The sequence below is a fragment of the Gracilinanus agilis genome, chromosome 2 (genome assembly GCF_016433145.1).
Source record: "Gracilinanus agilis isolate LMUSP501 chromosome 2, AgileGrace, whole genome shotgun sequence".
NCBI classification, from domain to species: Eukaryota; Metazoa; Chordata; class Mammalia; order Didelphimorphia; family Didelphidae; genus Gracilinanus; species Gracilinanus agilis.
In genome coordinates this window covers 265,497,101-265,521,324 of record NC_058131.1, presented here as the reverse complement: position 1 = coordinate 265,521,324, position 24,224 = coordinate 265,497,101, and the positions used below count along the sequence as shown (strand labels likewise).

General features: G+C 39.7%; 1 protein-coding gene across 1 annotated transcript in view; it reads left to right on the top strand.

Moving 5' to 3' along the window:
• KCNQ2 (potassium voltage-gated channel subfamily Q member 2) overlaps positions 1 to 24,224 on the top strand; it is a 219,983-nt gene that overhangs the window by 56,996 nt on the left and 138,763 nt on the right. The window contains exon 2 of the mRNA XM_044659649.1: positions 23,131 to 23,221. Within this exon, the coding sequence (XP_044515584.1) occupies positions 23,131 to 23,221 (91 nt within the window). The remainder of the gene's footprint in view (positions 1 to 23,130; positions 23,222 to 24,224) is intronic.

Below are 24,224 nucleotides of genomic sequence, written 5' to 3'. Positions count from 1 at the left end.
AAATTAAAACCCCCTAAAAAGTCCATAGTTTCAGTTAGGGTTTTAAGAATTACTAAACAAAGATCAATGCTCATGCTGGCATTGACCCTTGGAGATGTTTTCCTGAAACCCCTCTCTTTAAAGACTCTTCCTTTCAATTTAGTAAGCAACAGAAGGAACACCTCTTTGTGTGGCTCACAGACATTGCAACTCTTAGGCCGGCTACTATAAACTCCTAATTATGAACCACAGATTCTGCCTTCTTTGGGGAATTACATTTCCTGTTTTGATTAAATGTTCTACCCTAGAGAGACTGATAAGACTTTTATTTAAAAAGGGGGGGGTGCTGTAAGTTATTATTTTATTTAATGAAGATATTTTATTTTACCAATTATATGTAATGACAATTTTCCACACACATTTTCTCAAGTTATATGGTTCAGATTGTCTCCCTTTCTCCCTTCCTTCCCCTCTTTCAGAAATGGCAAGCAACTCGATCTGGACCTTCATGCAAGACATAGATCTTAATTTTTATAATACAACTGAGCTCTCAGGGCTGTTTGCTTCCATACTACCATCTAGGTGGGCTCTCCAATCTTTTTTTGATATTCTCTCTTCTATTTTTCCTTTTCACCCTTTCCTTCCTGATTTCTTCCTTTGTTTCCTCTTTAAGATTCACTTCAAAAGACCCTAAGACAAAGGATGAAGGGAAACTTGGAGAGTGAAGTAGTGATCTCTTGGTTTTCCCAAACGTCTGGGGATTAAGTTGTTCTGGTACTTGAGTTTTCTGGATACTTAAGGGTTTAGCCTTTTAAGCACCAGAGATATTTTCATTTTTGTTATGTTTTTGGAAGTTTTTCTTAATTACCTTACATGTCCTTGACTTAATTTTTTTTAAATTAGTATCTTTTGTTAGATATTGCCTAGGTTTCCTCCTCTATGTCCCTGATTAAAACAAAACAAAACAAAACAAAACAAAACAAAATCTCTTATCTTCTTGTCTTAGAGTCAATACTAAGTATTGGTTCAAAGGCAGAAGAGCAGTAAAGGGTAAGCAAGTGAGGTTAAATGACTTGCCTAGGATCATATGGCTAGGAAGTATCTGAGGTCACATTTGAATCCAGGACCTCCCAATGCCAAGCCTGGCTCTCTATCCACTGAGTCACCTAGCTCACCACTTGTCCTTGTCTTTTTAAAAAGAAGTATTTTTTTTCTTTCCCAAATGAACTGGCATTTTCTTTGGTGTGGGGAACTCCTAGTGAGAAAACTTGCTTTTCCAATGCACATCAACACAATTTATAGAATTAGATTGTTGCCTGGGGCCACTCAGAAGTAAAGATTCTCCATACTTCAGAAATGGGACTTGAAGCCACTACATAGCTCTCTACTCACTATGCCATGCTGCCCACTCTCCATTATCTATCAGCTCTCTTTCCATTTTGCCATGCTGCCCCTTCATACAGAAGTTATTGAACATTTAAACTTTTATTTTTTAAAAAAAATTATTAATTTAATTGATTAATTTAGAATATTTTTCTGTGGTTACATGATTCGTGGTCTTTTCCTCCCTTCCTTCCTCTCCCCTCCTGTAGCCATTGAGCAATTCCACTGGGTTTTACATGTGTCATTGATCAAGACCTATTTCTGTATTATTAATATTTGTATTAGGGTGACATCCCCATTCATATCCCCATCAACCCATGTGATCAAGCAGTTGTTTTTCTTCTGTGTTTCTACTCCCACAGTTCTTTCTCTGGATGTGAAGGGTGTTCTTTCTCATAAGTCCCTCAGCCTTGCTCTGGATCCTTGCATTGCTGCTAGTAGAGAAGTCTGTTATGTTCGATTGTGCCACAGTGTATCAGTCTCTGTGTACAATATTCTCCTGGTTCTGCTCTTTTTGCTCCACATCATTTCCTGGAGGTCATTCCAGTTCACATGGAATTCCTCCAGTTCATTATTCCTTTTAGCAAGATAGTATTCCATCACCATGAGATACTAAACTTTGGTCAGCCATTCCCCAATCGATGGACACCCCTTCATTTTCCAATTTTTTGCTAAACTTTTCTTAATGACTCAGGAGTATCATTAAAAATATTAGAGACTGTCTTGTTTTATAATATGCTGATGTCCTTAGAGGTGGAAGTTACTTTAGCCCAAGTACTAAATGCCTCCAAGCTGCTGTGCTTTAAAAAAAATTCTGTCTACTTTGAAAAAGTTTTTCTTAGTCTTTCTGTGTTGTTGTTCGTGTACTTGCCAGTAGAAGCCTATAATCCCCTTTTAAATTTGCTGGTTGTTGTTCAGTTCTTTCACTCATGTCTGATTCTCCATGATTCCATTTGAAATTTTCTCAGCAAAGATACTGGAGTGGTTTGCCATTTCCTTCTCCAGATCATTTTATAGATGAGGAAACTGAGGCAAACCAGTTAAGTGGCTTGCCTAGCGTTACTCAGCTGGTAAATGTCTGAGACCAGATTTGAACTAAAAAAGATGAGTGTTCTTGATGCCAGACCCAGCATTCTACTCACTTCACCACCAGGTTGTCTTTGCACCACAGAATGGTGGATTTTGTGTAATACGGTCCTCTTGAAAAATGAAGCTCCTTGCTACCCCCTCAGGTTTGTTTTTGTCCATTTGATGTGTCTGACTCTTTATATATATATATATATATATATATATATATATATATATATATATATATATCAACTAGGTGGGTAAATGGATAGAGAAAGCACCAGGCCTGGAGATGGGAGGTACTAGGCTCAAATCTGGCCTCAGATACTTTCTAGTTGTGTGATCCTGAGTAAGTCACTTAACCCCAGTTGCCTAGCCCTTACCTCTCTTCTACCATGGAATAGATACTTAGTACTGATCCTAAGGCAAGAGGAAAAGGTTTAAAAACCATATATGTAAAAATAAGCTACACAAAGGATTAATTGGAATAACAAATAGAGGGAAGGCATTGGAACTAAGGACGACCAGAAAAATCTTCCTCAAAAAAGTAAGATTTTAATTGGGACTTGATGGAAGCCGGGAGGCAGAGAAGAGGAGGGAGACTATTCTTGGCATAGGGGATGGTCAGTGAAAATGTCTGGAGTGTTTTGTTTGCAGAACAGCAAGGAGGCTGGTGTCATTAATGTAATTAAAACCCAGGGGAAACTCACAGGACCTGTGACCAAAGCTCGTCTTAGTGGATCGTGGGGATATAATGTAACTGTGCGGCTATGGATTCATCTTGGCCCTGGTGCCAGGTTTGTCTTGGGGAGCTTCCCTCTGCAGTCTTCTTAACCTGAATGTTGTGAGTATGGGCCATAGTGCTTCAATCTCCTGCTCTGTTGACTGACAGCATCCCTGGCTTTAGGTTGCTCCAGGTATCTCTGCGGTGTGTGGAAGGCTCTCTCTAGTTCTTGGAAAGGCTATCCTTTTGGATTCTCCATACCCATGGGTGCCACCATTATACCACCTGCTCATGGCCCCCTCTGTCCTTTTCTTTTTCTTCTGATATCATGCCTTTAGCCAGGCATATGCTTCATAGGATTCTGATATTTTTGGACTTCCCCCAATGAGCAGAAGCACTGGCAATGAAGGACTCAGTTATTAGGCACATCCTGAGCCTGTAACTCCTCATTTTGTATGCAGGAAACATAAATAACCTTCGATTAAGGATTTGGATTAGGTATGGGTAAAGTGCATCCATTTTAGTGCATGGTCTTTGTGAGGTCTCTCTTAGGTGCTTATAGGGCCATTTTGTTTTCTTCCAGGTTCTATGTTGAGTTTTGGATAAATGAGATTGGCTTTCCCTCTTTCCCTGTTTGGTTTCTTCTTTTATTCTTTTCCTTTCCTCTAAGGTTCCTCCAAATAAAGTGTGATTATAGCTGGATTCCATGATCTCCTCTATAGACTATCTTATCGATGGTTCCTGGAATACTCCTCTGCCACCTCCCAATCTATTATTCTTTCTGAATCATGAGCCCTTCTAAGTTTCCTACTCCTGACTGATGCAGAGAGAGATTCTGGGTCATTGTGTATATTTGGTCTTGGCATAGATACTCCCTTGATCAGTAACTGAGACAGAAGAAAATACGATTAAACAGAGGAATTACGAACATAAGGCATATTAGATGTCTGGGCATTTTTTCCAGGACTCAGTTAATTGAATAAATTGACTAATGAGCAAAGGAAATTAATTGTGGTTTTGAAATGTTGCTGTTTTGGGGTGTGTTTATGTTTGCATGTGTGTGTTTTGTCTGTGCCAGCAACTAAAGGATGGCTGTCTCTTTATTAGCTGTTATTATTCACTCCAAGTAAAACTCTGGGGATATCAGGAACATTCCTGGGTCAAATAGCATCTGTCAGCTATTACACTAGCAATAATCACAAAGATAGTATTGCCTTATATTTGGATGACTCGTGAAAGTTTAAAAAGTGCTTTACATACATTCTCTACTTTGTTCCTGATGCTAATCAGTCTGTTAATAGTTAATGAATATTTATTAAACACCTACTATATGTGAGGTACTATGCTAAGCCCTCTGTGTGAAGCATCAATGGTGGGCTGTAGCAGAATTTGGAATCAGGAAGACCTGTATTCAAATATGACTTTTCTGAGGTTCAGCTTTCTCTTCTCTCAAATGGTCAGTTCCTGGGGAATCAGGGGGAAGCTAAGTGGGGCAGTGAATAGAGCACTGGGTGTGGAATTAGGAAGATCCATCTTCTTGAGTTCAAATCTGGCCTTACACACTTACTAGCTATGTGACCCCAGGCAAGTCATTTAACCCCTATTTGCTTCAATTCTTCATCTGTAAAATGGAAACACACTGGAGAAGGAAATAGCAAACCACTCCAGTTTCTTTGCCAAGAAAACCTCATGGATTTTGACTATGAGGTCACTGAACAAGAACAATAACAACTGGAATATGTTGCAGAGTTGTTAAGAAGCTTAGCTATGTTAACGTATATAAAGCACTTTGTGATTTTTATGTGTCAAATGAACCATAGTGTCATAGCTTTAGAGTGGAAGGGACCTCAGAAGGCATCACATCCAACCCCTTTAGATTCAGAAATGGAGGCCAAATAGAGTGGTCAAATATTACTTGCCTAGGATCAAGTAACTCATGAAAAACAGGGCTGGGATTTGAACTCATGTCTTTGAACTCCAAGGAGAACATTTTCTTCATTTTTGCCAACTTTCAGATGTCGATTGCCATTATTAATCATTCAGTTGCTATCCGTAATTCATATCACAAAGAGAATATTCATATATTTTCCTACACAGTTAAGATTGAGTGGTAGTGTCTTTGGTGAATTTTTGTCTAAGAGCCATGGTAAACCCTTCTCTGGGTTGATATGTATAGGCTTGACAAGGGGTGAGACCTTAGGAGGATAGGTTTTCCAGGCTCCTGCTGGCCAGTAGAGTCTATGACTCAACTGTGGGGCTTGTGTTTCTGGTCCTAAATCACCCTTTAAAATCAGCACAAACTCCCCCCACCCTCAACCCTGCCCCACTCACGTCCATCCTTCCTAGGGAGTGAGGAGACATCAAACAGTATCTAGAACTGGGGCTGAGAGCTGAGTGTGAACTTGCTGATGACAAAGCACTTATGCCTATTGTTTCTAATGCTATCTGTGATTGATATATCTTTGAGAAATCTTCCACGAAGTCCCCCAGAAATCTGGATGACATTGGTGGGGCATTAGGGGAAGGTGATCTTTGCTGTTTCTCCAGTAAGATCTGATTTGGGTTCAAATGCCCATTCCACTTCTTATTCTTTTTTGTGTGACCTTGGGCAAGTCATCAGCCTTTCAAGGCCTCAGGTTTCTCATTGATAATGTGAAGGATTCTGATGAGATGATTTTTAAGTTTCTTTCAAGCTCTAAATCGGCAATCCTATATTTGTCTTGTAGATATATGTCAGCACTTCAGGCTTCAGGAGAGTGCTTTGGGACAAAAATCCACTGTTTTAAATTTTTGAGAAATTGTGCTAAGCAATATTCATCATATAATTCCTTTCACCCTTTCCCCATTTTTAGTTTTGACTTGAAGCCTACCAAACAAGGGAAATGACTTCTCTGCAGGCAAATTCAGTCAATGTTTTTAGGTTGCAAAAGATCCTCTCCAAATCCACTGCACAGGGCCGTGCTTCCTGCAACCCTGTTGTCTCAAGTTATTATTATTTTTTTTTGGTAAATTGTTTCTGTTGGGTTCTCTATAATAGTGAGACCATATTGATAGCTCCTTTTTTATACTTTAAAAAACTGGGCCCCTGTACCACTGAACAGAAAAGGTGGCTAGTATCCATAAGGGAGAGCTGCATAATGTGGCTTCTTTTTAGCACACATCCAAGCCTGCCTGGCCACACAGAGGGATTGGATATTTTTACTGAGCCCCACAGACTGAGGAATTAGATCACTTAGGTATGTGTACCTGCTAGTTAAGGAGTGGTGTATAAAAGATCTCATGTCTCAGGACCTTCATATTAAAAAAAATTTAATTAATTAGTTTGTTAGATTAAAATTCCCAGGTATTCTCCCTCCCCATTAGACTTCATTTGACAAAAAATATGTACATATTTATATATATATACATATACATGTATATATATAAACACAGATATATATATATATATGCAAACTATTTCTTGCTTGTTTCTATTTATCAGTTCTTTCTCTGGAGAAAGGCATCCACAAGTCATTCTTCAAACAATATTTTGGTGCTGTATAATACAATTCTCTTGGTTCTGCTTATTTCACTCTCCATAATTTCCTGTAGATCTTTTCACATTAAAAAATTAATCTGCTCATAGAAGAGTATAATTGTGTTGCTTTGAGTTGGCATGCCTGAGTATCAGGCAGCTCATGTATACCTACAGACTTCCTAATCTAGGAAAGGGAACAGAAGTTAGGAGAGGCACGCAGGCTAAATGCCCTGGCAACCTATTTCCCTGTATCTCCACCTATTGAGCACAGACTCCAGAGCACTTATGTGTGAAGTAAGAATCGCCCCTGTTGGTTTTAATGGATCCTTTAATCAGATGGGAAAAGCATGCTCAGACTTCTGGGAAAATAAATCTGACATAAATGTCAACTAAGAGAAACGGTAACGGAAGAGACATGATCCTTTCATCCCTCCTGCAGATGACTGTGGACAGTAGCTCTTTTTCTGCCAGTCCTGCAAATGGCTAGGTAGAATTGTTGACTTCCCTGGGCTGAGTGCCTAGAGTAGTGCAGGCTGTTTAAGAATCAGAGAGGATTTCCTAGCTGTGTGACCCTGGGCAAGTCACTTATCCCCAATTGCCTCCCCCTTATCCTCTCCTCCGCCTTGGAACCTATACTTAGTATCAGTTCCAAGACAAAAGGTATGAGTTTAAAAAAAAAGAACCAGAGGAGATGTAGCCAGAGGTGTATACTGTTCCAGGACTCTTGGAAGAAATGGAAATAATGAAGGGAGGGAGAGAATAGGCACAAGAGAGGAACATAAAAGACTGAGCACGTGTGCAGGCATCTTAACATGGTGCAAAGAGATTCCTAATAGGAAAAAAAAAAAAAAACCCTGCCAACCCACATAATGTAATGGTCTGTTTATGGTTGAGGCCAGAGCCCAGTGTGAATCACTCCCTGATGATTTGCTGAACATGCTCTACTGAACATGCATTTCCCATTTCTCCCAAGCTCTGCAGAAATTATAAGTAGGGAGGAACGAAACCTGGAACATTCATCAGGAGAGCCAACCTGTCAGGAGAGGCCTGGCTGAGTTAGACCAAGGATGGGGATTGCAGCTAAGAGCACAAACTCAGAAATCTTAGTGTGCGGGGGAAGTGCAGAGGAAGAAGTGCTTTTAGGCCTGCATCATCCAGTCATATACATAAGGAAAAGAAACATCCAAGGAAGAGTGGAACTGAGAGGCAATTTGATTCAATTCCATTGCCCAAACATTTATTAAATACTTACTGTTTGCAAAGCATTGTGCCAAGGACCAAGGATACAAAACAAAAATGAAAATTCCTGCCCTTAAAGCATGTAAATAATACAATGAAACATGTATTCAAGTAAATAAAGGTTGATAGAACATTTACTAAGCGCTTACGATATTCTGAGTATTGTGCCTAGTATATACAAGATAAGGGCAAAGTAATTTTAAGACAAAGGAAGTAGGAAGAAATGAGGGGCTCAGGGACTGTAAGAATGAGAAAAGAGATCATGTAGGAGGCAGCACCTGAGATATACTTTTAAAAAAGTTTAACTTAATTTTTTCTCTTATTACACGTAAGAACAGTTTCTATCATTTTTCAAAGAATATTGAGGCTTGAATTTTCTCCCTCCTTCCCTCCCCTCCCAATCCTCCACCATCCTTGAGATGGTAAGCAATCTCATATAGATTTTACATGTGTGGTCATTTAAAACATTTTCCAATATTGATCCTTTTGTGGAAGGAAACTCAAATAGGAAAAAAATTAAGAAAGTAAAAAAAAAAGGAGACACTGCTCTTTTTCTGTGGAAGCAAATGGCTTATCATTTCTTATAGTGTAATAGTATTCCATTACAACATATACAATAACTTACTCAGCCATTACCCAGTTGCTGGGCATCCCCTCACTTTCCAAATCTTTGCCCTCTTAAAAAAAGCTGCTTTAAATATTCTTATACATATAGGTCCTTCCCCTTTTGTTTTTTAAAATCTCTTTGGGATACAAACCTAGTAATGGTATTGCTTGGTCAAAGGGTATATACTATTTTATATGCCCTTTGGGCATAGGTTCAAAATGCTCTCCTGAATGATTGAATTAGTTCACAACTCCATCAACAAGCATTCATGTCCCAACTTTTCCATACGCCTTCCAAGTTTTGTAATTTTCTTTTTCTGTCATAATAGCTAATCTGATAGGTGTGGGGTGGTATTTCAGAGTTGTTTTAATATTTAGAGCATTTTTGCATGATTATAGCCAATTCAATTACTTTGAGAACTGCCTGTTCATATCCTTTGATTGTTTAGCAACTGGAGAATGATTTGTATTCTTATATATTCTAATTTTTCTATGTATTTGACAAATGAGGCCTTTATTAGAGAGACTTGTGCACCATTATGATTACTGTGTATTTTTTCCATTCTATTTACCCCTATTTAGTTTCTGACCTCCACCCCTCCCCCAAATTTGCCCTCTTTATCAGTCCCATCCTTCTTCTTTTATCCCCTTCCCCTCCTATTTTCCTATAGGGTAAAATAGATTTCTTTATACTCGATTGTGTATATTTTCCCTTGTTGAGCTAATTCTGATGGGGGTGATGCTCACATGTTCTCCTTCCCATCTCCTCTATCTTTCCCTCCACTGTGAAATGCTCTTTAATACCTTTTTTATGTACAATAATTTATCATATTCTATTTTCCCCTTGCTCTCCTCCTCCCAATTCGTACCTTTTCTCATAGTTTTCTCATAGCTTAATTTAATTTAATTTAATATTTTTAACATGTGCAGTAGAAAAAGAATCTAGAACAAGAGAATCTAGAGCCAGCAAGAGGAGCCCTATAATCTCCTTCTGAACAGTTGTGTGACCCTCCTTTCCATCTGTGGCTACAACTTTGGAAAGCCTTGGTTACTGTTTTGACTGAACCCAAGGCCTGTTGCCTCTGTGGGGTCAGCCCTGGCACACTGTGTCCCACATACTAACCTTCTAAGTTGTTTTGGGCTGAAAAATTACTTCATTTTGTTTTTTGTGGGTTATGCTGCTCCAGAATTCATATTGAATCATTATATCATAATTTGGTAGAAATCAGATGGGTCCTTGTACTTTCTCCATCATCTTGACTGTACATCTCCCTCTCCCCCACAAGACGTACTTTGAAAGAAGATGGAGATTTTACAAAGAGGCAATCAATTCCAGACTTGAAGACCTATTAGTACCTCTCAGAGTAAATAGAGGTAGCTTATGGTTCAGTGGATAGAGTGCTAGACCTGGAATCAGGAAGACTTGGGTTCAAATTTAGCCTCAGATATTTTCCAGCTATATGACTCTGGGCAAGTCACTTAACCTCTGATTGTCTTGCTAAAGGATCCACTTGATCCACTGGAGAATGAAATGGCAACTACTAGATATCATTGCCAAGAACATCTCATGGATAGTTATAGCCCGTGCAGATGTGAAGATTTAGATATAACCGAATAACAACATAACAAAGGAAGACTGGTCCTAGGTTCCTTGTGCAGGGGTCCAAGACCTTGCTACTATCTCCCACAATCCAGAAAAAAATAACAAAGACATGAGGTCCTTCTAGATTTCCATCTAGAACCCCCTTGCATATTATCAGTCAACTCAACTAGTAGTTCTTATCTTTTGGATGCTCCTCCTGGTAAGGTAAGTTCTTGGAATTTCAGAGGAAAGACATGTTCAGAGAATGTTAGAACTGGAATGGTCTTAGATAACATCAAATTCAACCTTCTTATTTGATAGATGGGAAAACTGATACCCAGGTAGAGGAAATAACTTTCCTGAGGTCATACAATCATAGGATTTAGAGATGGAAGGGACCTCTGAAATAATTTAGTTCAGTTATTTCATTTTATGGATAAATAAATTGAGACCTAGTGATTTAAATGATTTCTTAAAGGTCATACAGATAGTAAGAGGCAGAGGCAAATTCTGAAGCCAGTTGTACTGACTCCAAGTCCAGGACTTTCCATTGACACATGTCACTTGATCACTTTGCAGTAGAGGCAGGATTAGAACATGTCTCAGCTCAATTTAGAGCTGGATGTGATCATAAGATCTTAGATTTAGATCTAGAAAGGACCTTAGAAATCATCTAATTCAACCATATCATTTTACAGATGAGGAAACACAACCAAGTAGATGCAGTCACTTTTCTCAAGGTTACACGAGTAGTAAATGATCTAGCTCGGACTTGGAGCCAAGTCCTTCTTTCTACTTTATCCTACCACCTTCCTTACCCCTGCTCCTTCTTTATTATGCTAACACAGTCTTCCATCATTGGTCCATTTGTATAAAAACCCCCATCAAGAGCTGTCCATTTGAAGCCCATTTAAGTATGGCAGTGAAGGATCTATAATAAGACATTTGGATGTTAGAAAATTAGCTGTGATTAATACCTTACTCCCTGACAGTGTCATTCACGCCCACAGTGCTAATCTGGGAGGATTAAAATAAGGAAGTGACCTTTTAGCTGTTGAGACAAGTTATGCCAAAAGACCTCAACTTCTTGGAGGTTTAATGGCATTGCACGGAGTTAGTACTAAAGAGATACTGTAGAGATTATTTAGTTTAATCTCTTCACAGAATAGGAAACTGAGGCTCTAGTACAATTGAATCTGTAGTTAACTGCTTCTGTCTCTCTCTCTCTCTCTAAATGTCCAGAAGACTGTCTTTTCTCCTAATTATGGAAATGAAATAACACATTTTAGTGTGTCTGCCCAAGTGAAAGCCCCTCCAAAAGAGGTCAGTTAAAACTCTACCCCTTGGAAAGGGCTAGCAAACTGGCAGGCATGAGTATCCACATCATTTCCTTCATGGCCCAGATAGTCTTTTAATTGATGTCAATGCTCTGGATTATTTGAATTCAGCAATTTATAGCACTTAAGTCCGTGTGGTTATTGGGATTTCAGGCATGAGCACTGGGCCCCAAATAATGCTGTCTGTTCCTGCTCTTGACTGAGCTGACAAAGGCACAGGTGAGATGTGGAGTGTTTCTGCTAATAAACTGTGAAACGGTTGGAATTTCCTGGATGAAGCTACAAAAGCCAGAGAGGAAATGATGATTTGCCACTTTGTTTGGTCTTTTTGAGTCTTGGAAATGATCTGTAAATGATCTAATTTCTCCCTTCTCTCCATTCAGTTAAGTTCCTAGCTAGTTTGAGCCCTTCTTTTTCAGATTCGACTTATCATCAGATAGTGGGATTGCTTTTGCTGAGTGAAGCCCTCTTTTCATCTTGCCCACTGCTTTGTTGTGTGATCCATCTCAGAGTGAAACAATCATTATTGGGAGGATGATGAAGGTCACCCTCTGAGCTCTTCCCTAACCTTGGGGCAGAAGGAGCACTTTGAGTTGTTCCTGCCACAAAGATGGATGAGGCAACACAGCCTAATGCCTAGAAGGCCAGCTTGGAAATACTTCTTTTTTTATTTTAATTTTTAATTTTCATTTAATTCAATTTTTTAGAATATTTTTCCATGGTTCCATGATTTATGCTCTTTCCCTTTCTCCCAAACCTCCCCCCTCCCTCCCCGTAGCCAATGCCCGATTCCACTGGGTTTTACATGTATCATTGATTAAGATCTATTTCCATATTATTGATAGTTGCACAGGGGTGATCATTTAGAGTCTACATCCCATCAACTCATGTGTTCAAGCAGTTGTTTTTCTTCTGTGTTTCTACTTCCACAGTTCGTCCTCTGAATGTGCTAGTTTTCTTTCTCATAAGTCCCTCAGAAATGTCCTGGAACATTGCATTGCTGCTAGTACAGAAGTCTATTACATTGGATTGTGCCACAGTGTATCAGTCTCTGTGTACAATGTTCTCCTGGTTCTTCTCCTTTCACTACATCAATTCCTGGAGGTCTTTCCAGTTCACATGGAATTCATTCAGTTCATCATTCCTTTGAGCACAATAGTATTCCACCACCAGCACATACCACAATTTGATCAGCCATTCCCCAATCGAAGGGCTAATTTTCCTCATTTTCTAATTTTTTTGCCATCACAAAGAATGCGGCTACAAATATTTTTGTACGAGTCTTTTCCCCTATGATTTGGAAGTACTTCTACTGCTCCTAATACTAATAACAATAGTTGACATCTATGTAGCACTTTAACAGTTAGAAAATACTTTACATATCTTATATGATCCTCAAAAACAACAACTCTCTGACGTATGTGATATTGTTGTCTCCATTGACAGATGAGAAAACTAAGGCTGAGTGGTTAAGATTTGGGTTAAAAAGCCTTTGAAATATATTGGTTGTGTGACAAGGGGGAAGTCATTTAGCTTCTCATTTTCCTACATGACTAAAAAAAAAAAAACCCTTACCTTCCATCTTAGAATTAATACTGCGTATTGGTTCCAAGGAAGATGATTGGTAAGGGCTAGGCAATGGAGGTTAAGTGACTTGCCCTAGGTCACACAAGTAAGAAGTATCTGAAGTCACATTTGAACCCAGGACCTCCCATTATTAAACTCTCTCTCAGGTCATTGAGCCACCTAGCTGTCCCCCGCCCCATCATGGCTCTTATTTAAGAGTGTAAATTGAAATAACCTTTTACCATATCTGGTCAGCTCTGGATACCTCATTTAAGAATGTAAAATAACCTTTTACCATATCTGGTCAGCTCTGGATACCTCCTTGGAGACTCAAGACTTCCCTCCTGTTGCCTCAGTCCAGAAAAGGGCCAACAGGGAATTCATCCTAAGTTGTCCTTTAGAGAGTCCTTGCTCAATATCAGTTATCCATTTAGGAGTTCACATCTCCTGGGTGCTCTTTCTGGCAGGGTAAGTTTTTGAATTTTCAGAGGGAAATTTTATATGAAATGTCATTCTGTATAGATAGAGAGAGTTTCCACACTGGGAATTCCCCACTCATTTAAATTATCGCAAAAATTTGTTAAGATCCTACTATAATTCAGATTCTGTCCTAGTTCTGGGGATACGATGACAAAAATTAAATTCAATAAATATTTAGTAAGTCTCTATATTTTAAGCTCCAAGGGGCTTTCATTCTAGGATTCTAAAAGATATAGATAAGGTGAAGTTGTTTTCTGGAAAAGGAGAATTATCTTACAAAAGCTTAGGGACGGAAAGATGGAATATTATGCGAGGAGCATCAAATCGATGCATATCAAAGAAATCATTCATCAAGACCAAAATCAACCAATGAAACTAAAAGGGATAGTAATGGTGTATGCACCATTCATGCCCTTTTACCTGTTCCCTTTTGACCAGTGGATGGTGTATGCAGGTGACATAGCTGGACTGGGCCAGGACTGCTGTTGGCAGCTTGGGAAACAAGGAAGCTAAATTGTCCTTAATGAAGAACCTATGTCCAACTCGGTCATCACCAGACTTTGACCTGAAGAGCTTAGAGCTTTTTCTGTGACATTTCAGAGACATCTTCTGCCTCAGTGCCTCAACCGTAAAAATGTCACATGAAGGAGAGCTGACCCTGCCATATGCCACGATTGTTCCCTTCTCCACAGGCTGTGTGCTGTGGTGGAAAGAATGCTGTATCTAGGATTGGAGGAAGAAACTGGAGCGCCAAAGTTGCCTCTGTCACTAACTACCTTTGGCAAGTCACCTGGCTTCTGAGGTCCTCAATTTTCTCATCTGTATAAGATGAGGAGTTGAATCAAGTGACCTACAAGAACCATTCCAGGTTTAAACATGATCCTGTAATCTTTGTTCTTGCTGTTCCTTCATTCTGGAATAGGCTTCTGTTCCTATCTAAATTCTATTTTCATTTTTTTGGTTATCCTATAGGTGTTTCAGTCTCTTTGGGACCCCATTTGGGGTTTTCTTAGCAAAGATACTGCAGTGGGTTGCCATTTCTTTCTCCAGCTCATTTTACAGATGAGGAAACTGAGGTAAAGTAGATTAAGTGCCTCGTCTGAGGTCACGTAACTAGTGTCTTAGGCCTGATTTAAACTCTGTTCTGTCCACTGTGCCACCTGGCTGCCCTTGTTTTCAAATTATGAAGTATTTATTGAATGCCTACTAAATGCTAGGTACAGCACTAGACGGTGGGGTACAAATACAAATATATGCTTATCCTTCAAAGCTCAGTTCAAGTTCTGCTTTCTCCATGAGGTCTAGGCCATAGAAAGTTTGATACTTTCTTTGTCCTAGAACTAGAGAGATGTTTAAGAAGATAACACTGGTGGGTGTGGGGTTGGGGAATGGTGGCTGTCTTCCAAGTATTTAAAGGGTGATAATATGGAAGAGACATTAAATTTGTTTTGTTTGGCCTCAGCACAACTATAAGTGGTAGAGAAGATTCTAGTTCTATATAAGAAAAAAACTAGTTTATGGAATGGATGCTGGACTTGGGGACAGGAAGACCTGAGTTCAAATTCTGCCACAGACACTTAAAAGAGGATGCCTGGGCAAATCACTTAACTTCTGTAAAATCTCAGTTTCTTTATCTGTTAAAATGGGGATGATAATGGCACCTGCCTCATACTGTTATTGTGAGGATCAAATGAGAGCATCGCAAATTTCAGTGCTATTGCTATTTCAAGACTATTCAGTGCTGTTAGCTATTATTTTTATATAATATATTTTATATATTGAATCTAACATAAACACACAAATCAAACTATATTTATGTATTTTATTTCCCCCAATTATATTTAATAACAGTTTTTTAACATTTTCCAAAATTTCGAGCTCCAAATGATCTCCCTTTCTCCTTTTCTTCACCTTTCCCTGAGACGGTAAGCAATTTGATCTAGTTTATACATGTGTGATTACGCAAAGCATATTTCCATTTTGGTCATTTTGTCTAAGAAGACTCATGTGAAACAAAGCCCAAAACACACACACACACAGACATTCATACACAAACACACACAAAGAAGACAAAAAGTTGTGTGTGTCTATCTGCATTCAGACACTATTAGTTCTTTTTCTGGAAGTGAATAGCATTTTTTGTTGTAAGTCTTTATGATTATCTTGCATCATTGTAATGTTGAGGATACATGCTAGCTATTATTAAGGAAGGAAATAAACATTTATTATCTACTATGTGCTAGGCACTTTGGTCATCATTTTACAAATAATATCTCATTTTATCTTCATAACAGTCCTGGGAGGTAGGTGCTATAATTATCCTCATTTTATAGCTAAGGAAACTGAAATAATTAGAGGTTAGGTGACTTGCCTAGGGTCACACAGTAAGAGTCTGAGGTCAGACTCGAACTCAAGTCTTCCTAACCGTAGGCCTGACACTGCCTGGATGTCTCAAAATGGAATAATTTATTTTTTAAAGATAATGAGCTCCCCATCACTGGAAGTCTTCAAACATTGACTGATTATCTGTCAGGGATATTATGTGGAGAATAGAACTCCTGCTTAGCAGTGTATGATCAGGACAAGATGACCTCTGAGTTCCTTTTCAGCTCTGGGATTTTATCAGTCACGATAATCTCTCCCCTTCCTAGAGCTTTAGAATTTAGCAATGGTACTCAGCAAGATTTACTTCTTAGATGCCATTATTGCCTGTCTGATATTATTCAATATTTCATATGCAAGCCTTGTTTTTTTGCCCCAAAGCCAAGCCAAACCAATTCTCTGAGCTCCTGGAGAGCAGGGGGCTAAGCCTTTTCCTCCTCTAGTATCTCTTCTGGCACTATCTTCATTCAATTGAGCTGAGTTCTCTTTTTTCCTTCCCAAGCCCTGGAGTAAAACAGTAAGATTGGTTGTGGGAAAGCTGAGTGAGCATTTGAGAGAATCCCACACTCCTGCTGTTGTCCCAGGGCTGTCCCATGGCTGAATTTCTCTCTCTCTCCTTTGTGGGCGGTTTGGTGTTTACAGCCCCAGGGGGAATTCAGACTGAATGAGCCTGCCATCTGGGCTTTGTTCTCCCTCCTCCTGTTCCTGTGCAGTGGCACCAGCCTGAAGCTTTCACCAGCCCTCAGTTAACCTGGTTATTTCTCCCTAATCTGTCATGCCTAACAGTATCAGCGCTGATGGATTTCAGATTGAGTTCTTTATTACGCACTGACATTTCCCAGAATTCTGGGCACAAGGACTCTTCATCAGAGGATGTTACCCAGGAAATTAGCTTGGCTGTTGCCTGCCTACCTGGCCCCAGATATGTTGTATCCTCCAGCAATTCCAACTCTCCCTGTTGCCTTTTCTGTTGTCCTGTTGATGGATCAACCACATTAAAAGTGGCGCTGCATTAGACTTTCTGTACCAAGACCACATTTTTTTCCTTCCCCTTTTACAGCTGGGATTAAAAGAATTTCTTCTGTAGATGCTTCAGTTGATAATTGATCACTACTAATGATCTCCTTTGTGACTGGTAGCTTGGCATAATGTATTGAGTTCTGGACTTGGAGTACAATGCTTGGATCTAAGATCTGCCTCTGGAACCAATTAGCTGTATGATCATTTATTGCTGAGCTGTTTCATTTGTGTCTGACTCTCCATGATCTCACTTGGGTTTTTTTTTTCTTTTCTTTTTTTAAACCCTTATCATCCGCCTTAGAATAAATACTATGCATTGGTTCTAAGACAGATGAATGCTAAGGTGGTTAAGTGACTTGCCCAGGGTCACACAGCCAGGCAGTGTCTGAAGTCGGATTTGAATGCAGGACCTTCCATCTCTGGGCCTGACTCTTAATCCACTGAGCTACCCAGCTGACCCACATTTAGGGTTTTCTTGGCAGAGATACTGGAGTGGGTTGGCATTTTCTACTCCAGCTCATTTTCCAGATAAGGAAACTGAGGCAAAGAGGATTAAGTGATTTGCCCATAATCACACACCTAGTAAATGTTTGAAGCTAGATTTGAACTCAGGGCCTCCGTGATTATAGGACAGTCCTGGGGCAACTCTGCAGGGTTAAGGGAGCTTTCAGAGTAAAGAAGTTCCTGATGTAGATGAAACACTTCTTTGATATCCCCCTCCTCTTGCAGATCCCTTCTCCAAGGCATTTTGTGCATGACAAATGCTTTGCTGTCATTTTTTTTCACAAAATTTCCCAATTCTTTAAACTTATATTGGTTTCTTTAATTTGGCAAGGAAGAGAGAGGCTAAATAACGTTGTTTTTTTTTTCCTGAGTCACATAGTGAGGTTTCAGTCCCCAACCTAATGGCTATTTCTGAATGCCCAGTCATTTATTGAACACAATTAGCTGTGTTCAGTAAATATTAACCAGATTGTATTGAAGGCAATACTTATTCCCTTCGGGGTTTTGTGGGGGAGGGTTTTGCTACTGGAGCAACTTTTTCTTCCTGTCTGAAATACAGGAATTGGCATTGCACTTTCTCCTGAAGAGTTCAGCCACTCAGTTTCCTCCTGAGCAGAATGGGGTAGCGGAGCTGGCTCCTTTCTAAGGTGCCTCTTGGCTTTTGCGACCTGCCCCTTAATTTCTCGTAACGCAATTACTCCAAAGATCCCCAGAACTCAGTATCCTCAAGTTCTATTAAAACAATTATGGTTAGGAAAGTCTGCTGTATCATAGGGTGACAGATACAGACTGGAAGTCAGGAGACATAGCTTCTAGTCCTGGTGTCTCCACCAACTTAATGTAAAATGAAGGGGTTGGACTAGATGGTCACTGAGGTGGTTTCCAGCTCTAGCTCTCTTGATCCTCTGACTGGATCCTCTAACTGCTTCTAGTTTGAAGTTCTAGGATTGTTGAACATTCAGATTGGGATGCCACATTTTGGGAAATATAGTGACAGACTGGAACAGTTTTATGGAAAGATGATAGACCTTGAAGTCATGCTATATAAAGATCCCCTAAATAATAACCAGCCTTTATTATATAGCACTTTAAAGTTTGCATATCTCATTTGAGCCTTATGTCGACCCTTTGAGCTATGTATACAATGTAATTTTCCTTCTCATTTCACAGATAAGCAAATAGGTTTGGAGAGATTGAATAACTTGCTCACAGTCATACGGCTAATCCATGTCAAATGGAATTTGAATCCAGGTATCCCTGACTGGTCCAGAATTTTATTCACTATTCTATCTTGTCATACTACTCTTTAACTGAAGGAATTGGGCATGTTTAGTTTGGATGATTGGGTTGGCCAGCTAAGTGCACAGTGGTTTAGAGTGCCAGGCCTGGAGTCAAGAAGATTCATCTTTTTCAATTCAAATATGACCTCAGACAATTACTAGCTATGTGACCTGGAGCAAGTAATTTAACCCAGTTTGCCTCAAGTTTCCTCATGTATAAAATGAGCTGGAGAAGGAGATGGCAAAGCATTCCAGTACTTTTGCCAAGAAAATCTTGAATAGGGTCATGAAGAATCGGACATAACTGAAATGACTGAACGATGAAGATTGGAGGAGGGAAAACTTAGAGGGTATGTGCTGGTTGTCTTCAGGTATTTGGGGATTTTATATGGATGGGAGATTAGACTTGTTATAGAATGCAAATAGAGCACAAAACCAGTAACAGTGGGCAGATATTAGAGAAGATTTTGGCTTGATCCAAGGAAAAACTTTCTGACAATTGGAGCAGAATGGGCTGCCCTGGGAGATAGTCTTGAACCTACTCCTATCTTCTCTTTTTTATTTTTTTATTTTATTTTTTAATTTTTTTAAACATTTATTAATATTCATTTTTAACATGGTTACATGATTCATTTTCCTACTTTCCCCTTCACCCCCGCACTCCCACCACCCATGGCCGATGCACATTTCCACTGGTTTTAACATGTGTCATTGATCCAGACCTATTTCCAAATTGTTGTTAGTTGCATTGGTGTGGTAGTTTCGAGTCTACGTCCCAATCGTGTCCACCTCAGCCCATGTGTTCAAGCAGTTGTTTTTCTTATGTGTTTCTTTTCCTGCAGTTCTTCCTCTGAATGTGGGTCCTATCTTCTCTTAAATGATCCTCTCAATAGTTCTATGTGTGGGTGCCTGGGCTCTAAGCTCCTGGTGGGCAGAGAGTGGGTCTGCTCTTGTCTCCCTCACAAGCATCTAATACAGGGCTTGGAATACTCATTGAATGTTTGAGTTTAAATGTTAATTAAGTTCCTATAGGGTAAGATTGAATCATAAAGACAGAAGCCATAAAGAAAGTTTGATTTGAGACAACATGGAATTTCTGCAGATGAATCACAAAAACATTTAGTCTGTTGGGACTTCTGGGGAAGAATCGGTTTAGAATCTACTGGACCACTGTGGCGAATTATCAGTATCTTGTCTTTGGATCATATCCTCTAGGCTACCTCCTTACCATCATGGGAGGGAGCTTGGGAAAATCTGATTCTGAATTAGTTTACTATTGGCCTAGGTCAGGTAAACCCAGACAAGTAAATTTTGTTGGAAGTGTCTATCTGAGTGGCAATTTGTAATGCTTTTTAGATCGGCCGCTGTTTCGAGACTTTTTATAGCACAGATAACTCAATAGTGTTGGTCTGTGAGCATTTCAGGGCTTGTCATGTTCTAAGCACTTTGCTAAACAGAAATATGGCCCCTGCCCTCAAGGAGCCTACAATATAAACATGAAAACAACTGTGTACTACAAGATAGAAACAATAAATGACAGGCAACCTCAGAGGGAAGGCATTAAGCCATATGTGTATATGGAAAGGGAAGCATGCATGAAAAATCTATTACAGGAGGCGAGATTTGGGCTGAATCTTGAAGGAATTTAGGAGGCCTAAATGAGGAGGGAGAAGTTTCCATGTATGAAAGACAATTAGTAAAAGTGCATGGTTTGGGGGGGATGGAATGTTGTATGGGAGGGAGGGCAAGAAGGCCTTCAGTGTCTACGCTTAGAGTTGTAACGTATAGGAAGATTAGAAAGGTAGGAAACAGTCAAATTGTGAAGAGGTTTAAAAACTAAGTAGAGAGTGGACAGCTGGGTGGCTCAGTGGATAGAGAGCCAGACCTGTAAATAGGGGTCCTGAGCTCAAATCTGCCCCATGTTCTTCCTAGCTGTGTGACCTTGGGCAAGTCACTTAACCCCTCTTGCCAGCCCCTACAGCATTTCTGCCTTGGAAACAATAACAGACTATTGATTCTAAGATGGAAGGGAAGGGTTTAAAAACAACAGCAAAACTAAAGAGATGTTTTATAGTGTTAGCAGCACAGCTAAGTGGCCCAGTAGATAGAATCCTTGGCCTAGAATTAGAAAGACTTATTTTTCTGAGTTTGAATCAGGCCTTGGATACTTAGTTGTGTGACCCTGGAAAAATCATATAACCCTGTTTGCCTCATTTTCCTCATGTGTAAAATGAGCTGGAGAAGGAAATGGCAAACAGTTCCAATATCTTTGCCGAGAAAACCCAAAACGGGGTCATGAATTGTTGAACATGGCTGAAACAATGGAAAACAAAAATAGTGTGAGCATTAGGTGCTGGACATTTTCTTCTTGAATGCAGAGGAGTCTCTGGTTAAAGGGCAGAAGAGGGAATGGGGAGGAATGGTGGGGAAATTGCAGTTGGTTATATATGATCTTCCTCCCCAAAGGCTCTTTATTCCCTCAGATAGCCACTGTGGCAACTCTGACTCAGGGCCTTAAACGGTGGTTTAAGTTCTCTCAGAACTGGATGCCTTTCCAAACTGAGCCAATTAATTCAACATCTGTCCTCTGTAATCCACCGGCCCAGGAAGGGTGGTGCTAAATGACTATCATTGGTAGAATCTTTCTCACAAGCAAGTTCAGACCTTCTCTCTTCTGGATGGTGGGATAGCCTAAGAGGCAAAGGGGATAGATGGCTTAAATAGGACAATCTGAGGTAAGAAGAGGATGAAGAATAGTTGAGGGGCAGAAGATCTGGGCTGTCATCCTTAGATTGTCTCTGACCAACTATATGGGCTTTGGGCATTTCAGCTCTATTGCCCTCAGTTTCCCCATTGATTAAATAAAAGGGTTGGATTAAATGATCTCTTTGGGTAAAGTATGAAGAAGAATTCACTGAGAGACAGTAATAAGTGAGCAGCTGGTGGCACAAAGGGTAGAGTACTGGATCTTGAGTCAGGAAGACCTGAGTTCAAACCCCCTTCAGTCACTTAACCTCCATTTACTCATCTGCAAAATGTGAATAATAATGGCACCTACCTACCGGGGTTGTTATGTGGACAAAATGAAATAATATTTGTAAAGTGTTTTTATAAACTTTAAAATACTGTCCAATTATTAGCTATTCTTGTTGTGAATAAAATATAAAAAATCTAAATACATAAAAATGTATTAAGATTATATTGAAATTAAAAAAACCCTCACCTTCCATCTTAGAATCAATACTAAGTATTATTTTCAAGGCAGAAGAGCAATAAGGGCTATGACTTGCCCAAAGTCACATAGTTAGACATATCTGAGGCCTGATTTGAACCTAGAACTTCTTATTTCTATGCTTGGCTCTCAATTCAGTGAGAATCACTAGGTGCCCCTAGTGATTTTTTAAAAAGCAAGTTCATGGACCCTAGGTTAAGAACCCACCCTGCTATAAGGGAACTCATTATTCACTGGGTTGTAGCATTAGAGGTAGAAGGGACCTCAGAGGCCATCTCAAAATTCCAAACCCTTTATTTTAAAGATGAGCAAACAGAGACCCAAAGAAAAATGACTTGATTAAGATCATGGAGGTGGGAAGTAGAAAAGTCAGGAGTTTAGGCTCTTCCAAAAGACTTGAATGCATTCAAGAAGGCTGTTGTTATTTTTGGGCAGAAAGGGCTAGAGTGATATTATCTTTCTATCACAATGATCCCCCTCTTTAAACAATTAAAACTGCTTATGTTCATTTGCCAGGACAAGAACTAGATAGGACAGACTCCTGTCTGGCACAAGGTTGTCTCGATAAGCCCAAAAGTCTGTCAGTGGGCATCCCTCTTGCCCCCGCACAGAGATCTGTTTTGTTGTGCTCTGTGCAGGCCTAGGTGTAGACTGTTTGCTGGCATTCTCCACTTTGAGCAAACCCAAATCAACAACTATTTGTAGTGCCATAATTTCTGTTCAGTATAGACTCATACAGTCTGAGCCAAACGGGCCATATGAGCATGGGATTTAGAGCTGAAAAGGGCCTTTTGAGATCATATAGTCTTAGCCCTTTGTTTTACAGAAGAAGAAATTGGGACTCAGAGAAGTCAAAGTACTTGTTCAAAATCACACAGGGAGTGGGGCACAGAAGAAGGAGTGGAACTCTAGTCTCTAACTCAAAATCTTGGGCTCTTCTTACAGCACCACAATTTCAAAGAAAATTTTGTCTAGTGCTCTTAATTTACTGATGAAAACACTGGAGACCCTCTAGAGAGGGAGACTGACTTACCCAAGGCCTCCAAGCTAGTGATTATCCAGTCCAGAACTCAAGCCCAGGTTGACTAGCTCTAAGTCAAGCACAATCCTTGCCCTCAAGGAACTCACAATTTTAACCAGGAGACCGTTCTTCCAGCTAAGGAAACCAAAATTGGGCAGTGGCTTTTGCAGTCCATGCTCTGGACTGAGTGGCCTTTCTCTTTTTCCTCAGGTTCTTGCTAGTCTTCTCCTGCCTGGTGCTGTCAGTCTTCTCCACCATCAAGGAGTATGAGAAGAGCTCAGAAGGTGCCCTCTACATCCTGGTGAGTCTCAAACTTTGGGTAGGTGTTCATGGGCAGAGTGCATGGCTAGCTTTGGAGATTTGCCCAGGATGAGGAAGAGTAAATGAAGACTCTCAGAGTATATCCTGTTGGTGGGGATTTGGGAAAATGAGGTTGCTGATAATCAAGAACTTTTCAAGGGGAAAGCCAAGGTCTCCCTGCTCAGGATCAAGGGAACAACATTTTGGATGACCTGAATCATTGTTGGATCAGTTTGCTTTCTGTTTCTTTTATATTTCAGTTGATAGAGAAAAGCCTCAGACTACATACCACCAAATAACAAACCTTCATGGAGTCTCATAGAGTTCTTTATTTGTGTGACGTTTTTTCATCCATAAGACTTGAAGGTTTTTGAGGGCAAGGATCTGGTATTCTTCCCAATTCCTCCATCATTTGGTACCTCCTTCCTGAAATTACCTTTTAGTTTTAGATATGCTTTTAAGTAAATGTGCTGTTTCTCTGATAGAATATAAGCTCTTGGAGAACAGGAATAATTTCATTCTTGTCTTTGTAGCCCCATTGCCTAGTGAAGGACTAGGTATGTGGTAGATGTTAAAAAAATACTTGTTGATTGACCAATGGTTTCTTCTCTCATGTCTCCCATAATACTTATTACAGGGCTGGGCTCAAAAGAGGCCTTATGTACATATTTACTGTGGTAGTATTAATAATAACAGCTTCCACGTCTTTAGCATTTTATAGTTCATAAGGAACTTTCCTTGAAACTGTCTTATGAATTAAATAGTGAAATCTTATCCCCATTTTACAGATAAGACACTAAGACACAGAATGGTTAAGAGACAAAAATTATACTTAAAAAGAAACTTGATGATTATAAAACAAAGTTCTCGTAAAATCCCAGCAACATGACAAATAATATATCTTTGAACCCTGTACAATGTACTGTTGTGAAGTATAGCTCTCTCTCTCTCTCTCTCTCTCTCTCTCTCTCTCTCTCTCTCTCTCTCTCTCTCTCTCTCTCTCT